This window comes from Pogona vitticeps, chromosome 4 (assembly GCF_051106095.1).
Source record: "Pogona vitticeps strain Pit_001003342236 chromosome 4, PviZW2.1, whole genome shotgun sequence".
Taxonomy (NCBI): domain Eukaryota; kingdom Metazoa; phylum Chordata; class Lepidosauria; order Squamata; family Agamidae; genus Pogona; species Pogona vitticeps.
In genome coordinates this window covers 200,479,839-200,485,838 of record NC_135786.1, presented here as the reverse complement: position 1 = coordinate 200,485,838, position 6,000 = coordinate 200,479,839, and the positions used below count along the sequence as shown (strand labels likewise).

Here is a 6,000-nt window from a genome sequence, read left to right as displayed (position 1 = left end):
CAGATATCAGCTGATTACTGGGATGCACCAAATAATTTCAGAAGAAGATCAGTCTATGCTTTATAGACTACAGCAAAGCCTTTGACTGTGTGGGTCATGAGAAACTATGGGTTGTTCTGAAAGAAAGGGGTGTGCCTTAGCACTTGATTGTCCTCATGTGTAACGTGTATTGTGGACAAGAAGCTACCATTAGGACAGAATATGGAGAGAGAGAGAATTATGTCCTGTAGGCAAAGGTGTCAGACAAGGGTGCATTTTATTCCCCTTCCTGTTCAATATATATGCAGAACATATCATATGGAAAGACAGACTAGATTCAGATGAAGGAACAAAAAAAAAATTGGAAAAACATCAATAATTTAAGATATGCAGATGACACCATCTTACTAACAAAAAGCAGCATGATTTGAAATGACTTTTAGTGAAAGTGAAAGAAGGAAGTGCCAAAGCAGGACTGCAGTTGAACATTAAGAAGACCAGAATCATGACTATAGAAGAACTACACACTTTAATGTAGACAATGAAGAAATTCTAATGGCAAAGATTTTGTATACCTTGGTTCAATCATCAGTCCAAATGGAGACTTCAGTCAAGAAAGCAGAAGAAAACTGAGACTTGGAAGAGCAGCAATAAAGGAATTACAAAGGATCATCAAGCGTACAGGTATGTCACTCGAGACCAAGATCACCACCATGCATTTGTGCAAAGCAGGGGTCATCAACCCCTGGTCCGTGGGCTTCCCGGAACTGGTCTGTGGATATGGATCTCCACCCCCCCCACGCACGCGCGATGGGCGTGTCATGCTCGTGGTGGGCATGTCAGGCTCGTGCGGGATGTGTGAGTGTGAAATGCCCCCTGGAGCCACAACACGCCCCCCACAGCCATGTGGGGATGTGCCGGTCCCCCTGTGCATGAAGCTTGCTCCCCCAAAGCACCAAAAAGGTTGGGGACTGCTGGTGTAAAGGACAGACAGTAAAGAAAGCTGACAGGGAGCAAAATTGATTTGTTGGAAACATGGCACCAGAGGAGGGCTTCGTAAATGCTCTGGACTGCCAGAAAGATGAACAAGTAGGTCCTAGAGCAAATCAAGCCTGATTGATCTCTGGAGGCAAAAATAAGGAAACTGAGGCTGTCCTAGTTTGAGTACGATCATGAGAAGGTAAATTTCTGTGGAAAAGACAGTAATGCTGGGAAAAGTTGAAGGCAGCAGGAAAAGAGGAAGATGAAATACGAGATGGACTGAATCCCTAAAGGAGACCAGGCTTGAGTTTACAGGAGCTGAGCAGAGCATTTGAGGATAAGACATTTTGGAGATTGCTCATTCTCCATACGTCAGAGCACATAACAACAATCACAACCCTCTGTATTAACTTTCCTCAGTCTAAATTGAATTACAGCACTCATCATCTCCAAGTATCATGTGAAAGGAATGGTAGTATGACTAATTTGTAGGGCACCAGCTCCAGAGAGGCACTTTTGTGGTATAAAGGGAGTGAACTTTATTATTGGAACTAGACTGGTTGTTGAAAATTTCTAAATCCCATAGATTTCCATTGGCTTCAAAGTTTCCATAGAGACCAGGGCAGGTGCTTCCCACTTGGATATGAAGGTTCTTCTGTGAAATCAGTAAGTCCTACAATTCAGTGCTGTAGAAGAGACCCCCTCGTTATGAAGGTTAACACCACCAATTCCACTCTTCTGGCGTTTCATCCCATTTCAGCCCTTCGGGATTTCATCGAATAGTCTTGCCCCGGATGCAGGAAATGTTATTTTTCGGACTATAATTCTCAGAATCCTCCAGCTAGCATCAATCCCTGGCTGGAGGAATTTGGGAGATGTAGTATAACAGTCAGCTTCCCAAGCTCTCCTTTCTGTCCACAGATCCTCTTTCATAGGTCTCCGCATTAGTTAAAAATCAGTACGACCGGTTGCCTCAATGCTTTGAAAAGACTTCCGCCTCTTCCTGTTCTGTCTCTTAGTTTGCCTGCTTGCTTGCCTGCTTGCAACCCCTGCCTGTGGAGTGAGATGAACGCGCTCCAAGCCTGCTTCATACCCGCCTGGGCTTGGAGAGCCACTGAAGAATGGAAGGCTAAAGAGCGCTTTTGATTACGGCGCCATCCCAGCTATAGAGGAAACAGCTGGGTCATCAAGCAACAATATCCCGCGCTCTCGAGTTTTTAACAGCGCCCGAATTACCGTTCAATGGGGTTTAACAACAGCCATTCATCCCCGTCCTCTGCAATGCTGGGTGGCAAGGACCAAGGGCGGTGAAGGGTGCGCTCCTCCCTCTCTGAATCCAAATGCGGCTAATAACACATGGGCGGCGGCTCCGACAGGGAAGGAGAGGAGCCAGCTTGACAATAGCCATCTCTGGCGAAGCTCTGTGTCCCCAACTAGTCCACCCGCCTCCAAAAGGCGACCGAGCAGGGACTGAGATTTCGTGACACGCACAGAATCGCCTTCCCCGACCAAACGATTCATTCGAATCCAGGTAAATGCCGGATTCCAAATGAACAACTCATAAAGCAGATTCCTGCTTATGGAAGCCCTCAAAGTTGGAAACCCTCTTTCCTCTCCTTTTCCCCCGTTTAGGTATTCCAACAGGAAATGGGGAAGAGGCGTTGGAAGTTGAAGGACTCATTCATCTTCAGTTAATGGCCTTTTCATCCACAAGAAGAAGGGCCGTGGATCTCTCTGGGCTCTGCTGTTTCTTACCTTCTCCGGCTTTCATTGCAAAGGCCGAGGGTCAAGTGGCAAGAACAGAGAAGATAAGATATCTACTGAGATAAGGAAGCAGAGCAGACATGCGTGGAGAGGGAGTTTTTAGAAGGCAGAAAACGGATAATTTTGACACAGGATGATTGAGACCGCTCCTGTGTTCAATCATCCTCAAAGAGAAACACTGAGCATCAGACCTGACCAAGCAGACGGCTATACAAACGACAGGGCGCGCGCACACACCGTCACAGCCACACCTACAGGCTAGGGATGCGTCCCGCAGGTATTTCGAGATCCTTCCCTCTCTTGTAGGTTATCAGCTCGTGAGATATTGGTGGGAGCCACCGCGGCCCCAATCCCGATTGCTTGTGGCACTCTCCCCTCATCTCTGCGCTAAGTAATTGATTTGGAAGCAGGGTTGGAACCTTCCCCCCCCACCCCTCCCTCCCCCGTCGACGGAAATTCGTAGTGAAGTTTTGATCCGTATGTTCCAGCAAAAGTGGAAGGCAAAGGTGTGCCAATGTGTCTGGGCGTCTTACCCGCTCGGAGTGGCTTGGTTTTTTCCTTTGCACCTTTCCGATGCCAGTGAAAAGACTTATTTCTACCTAGTCTTTAGGAAGGCTGATGCTTCTACACCTTTTTCTGAGAAGCAGGATCCAAGGGATTGCAAAGCAATGCCTTGGTTGGCACTATACGACGCTCCAGAGTGCCTTCTTATAATTCCCCATGAAAGAGAAATGAATACAGCATTGGGACCTTTGTACATTTGAGGGCCATCCCTTTTCGCTTGGTTTAATGACTCCTTCTATGGGAACAGGATGGAAAGTTTTGGGCCACCTTGACCTTTGATAGTAAGAGGTGGTGCTTGCTGTGTTTTGTCCCCCCTCCCCGGACCCCTCCTCCGCCGCTCCCCCTTTTGGGAATTCTTCATTCAAGAGTTTTTGTCAATGGGAAGAATGTCCCGCTGATCTCCCCCGTCGAGGACTTTGCTGACGTCACTAACGAGGCGATAAATATCTGTTGATATAATTGGATGTGAGATTCTGGGTTGTGATAGCAGGACGTTGCCCAGTGCTGCTCTGGAACGGCCCCCATGATTTATTCAGCACTGGATCGGGGCACGCAAGCTGTCAAGGAAGCGTCAGCTTATTAGGCAAGGGCTGCGTGATTCCAGAACAGGGTCTAACCTATAAAAATCACGCACCGGGGCTCTGATTAGGAAAGCAATCTGATCACAAGGACGCCAGGAGGAAGCTCCGGGAGATACGCATAGGAGAGGGGGAGAAAAGGGGGACCCGACCACGGACTGGCTCCACCCGTCGTACTTAACTCCCTGGGCATCTCTCAGGTATGGAAAAGATGCGGCTTTATCGCTCTATTCTACGCACAGCAAACTTCAGTTGAGGAGAAGGTTCTGCTGCTGGGTAGTTTGGATAAGTGTCTGTGTGTGATTAGAGCGGTGTGTGTGTGTGTGTGTGTGTGTGTGTGTGTGTGTGTGTGTGTGTGTGTGTGTGTATGTGTGTGTGTGTGTGTGTTGAGAAAATAAAGTGATGCTGAGATAGTGCATTGTGTACTGGGATAGTGAAAGGAGTTCCAGCTATAGACCCTTCTGGGATTCTCTGGAAACAGTCAAGGGTCACTTATTAAAGGGAAGAAATATATTTCATCAGTTGCTTTGAATGGTTGAAGCACCTGAGTCTGGAATGCAGCCTGACCCACAGAATAGCTGTCTGATGCTGAAACGTTTGTTTTCACCCCATGCCTTGTATCAGGAGTAGTTCAGGCTGTCCTGGACCGAAGGAAGGGGAAGATTCCCCCCCCCCCCCGCCAACTGTGAGCACAAAGAGGATCCGACCGAGTTGATTATATCAGGTTAAAAATGTGGGAGAAAGAGTGGGCGTTTGGTCCAGCACCACGGACAGCGACCGCGTTGAACAGGAAGGGTCGCTTACGGGGAATTCTCTGCCTCTTTCCCAATGGGCTAAGTCACTCCGTCCTCTCTGACATCAGCTTTTTGACCATTCTTCCCTCCTCCCTTTTTCTTTTTTCTTTTCTTTTTATTTATTTATTTTTTGCAGATCTGGCCGCTGAAATATGAAGACTCAGTTGCTGGTTTCTACTGGGATCTTGCTGGTCGCTCTCCTGTCCTGCTATGAGTGCCGAACCCTCAGCAAAGGCGCCCTAGCCGCTCCCGCCGACGGCGCTGCGCTGCAACCGGATTTCCAAGAGCAACCCCAGTCACTGCCCGTCTTGCTGCGAATGGGGGAAGAGTATTTCCTGCGCTTAGGCAACCTCCACAAGAACCCCGCCGCCGCCGCTGCCGCTTCCTCTTCTTCCTCAACAGCTGGCAGCAGCAGCCGCCACCTAGCAGCATCTGCATCGGCCGGCAACTTTTTACGAGCAGCTGTTCAGCAGCTGGAACACCTTCAGCAGCGCTCGCTAGAGGGTGCCGCGGGGCCCTGGGACGGCGAGGATGACTATGGTGGTTCCCACCACCTCCACCCGCTGGAGGAGGCCGCCGCGGAGAAAGAGAAGCGATCCGAGGAGCCGCCGATCTCCTTGGATCTAACTTTCCATCTCCTCCGAGAAGTCTTGGAAATGGCCCGAGCAGAGCAGTTGGCTCAGCAGGCTCACAGCAACAGGAAACTGATGGAAATCATCGGAAAGTGAACCCCACCTTGCCCTCCATCCGTCCCGTCTCCCTTTACCAAAGAGAGATCCTCCAGTTAGCACATCACTGCGACATATATAAATATATTTACACAGATCCCCCCGTGCTGTTCCGATCTCCTGTTCTTTCTGTTTATTCGAGAGCTTTACCTACATCGTGTCCCGTGACACACACACACACACACGCACACACACGCACACACACACAGAGAGAGACACAGACACGCACACACACACGCACACACCGCCTAATGTAGCCCGTCAGTAGCATGCCCGGCGTTGTAGTGCCCAAGTGTCGTTTGTAACTTATTCTTCTCCCTTCCTCTTCCCGCCCCCACCCAACCGCGCACTCACTCAAGATTAATTCAACTCCTTTCGGTTGGGGTCCAGCCGCTGGAAAGCTGGAGCGCCCCCTGTCGTCTGCGGGGTGATGGTGGTTCGGAGGGAAGAGGGTTGGGGCGTCTCTGTATTGAGCTGTTTCGAACCGACTCTTCTATTTTCTTTCTTCTTTGTAAACATTTCCACAAATAAAACATATTTTCAGCGCTCGGTCAATTTGGTTGTGTAAGAGAATGTTTAATATTTATATTTTTAATAAAAGCTGCAAAGGAA

General features: G+C 49.0%; 1 protein-coding gene across 2 annotated transcripts; it reads left to right on the top strand.

Annotated features, from left to right (window-relative positions):
• The first annotated feature begins 3,093 nt into the window (after positions 1-3,093).
• CRH (corticotropin releasing hormone) lies at positions 3,094-6,000 on the top strand. 2 transcript variants are annotated; one of them, XM_020812968.3, is made up of 2 exons: positions 3,094-4,066; positions 4,797-6,000. In XM_020812968.3, exon 2 carries the CDS (start codon positions 4,813-4,815, stop codon positions 5,386-5,388), a length of 576 nt encoding a protein of 191 aa, XP_020668627.3. In that variant the 5' UTR covers positions 3,094-4,066; positions 4,797-4,812; the 3' UTR covers positions 5,389-6,000. The 2 variants fall into 2 exon arrangements, with proteins under 2 accessions (XP_020668627.3, XP_020668635.3); XM_020812976.3 differs by lacking the exon at positions 3,094-4,066 and adding an exon at positions 4,108-4,142.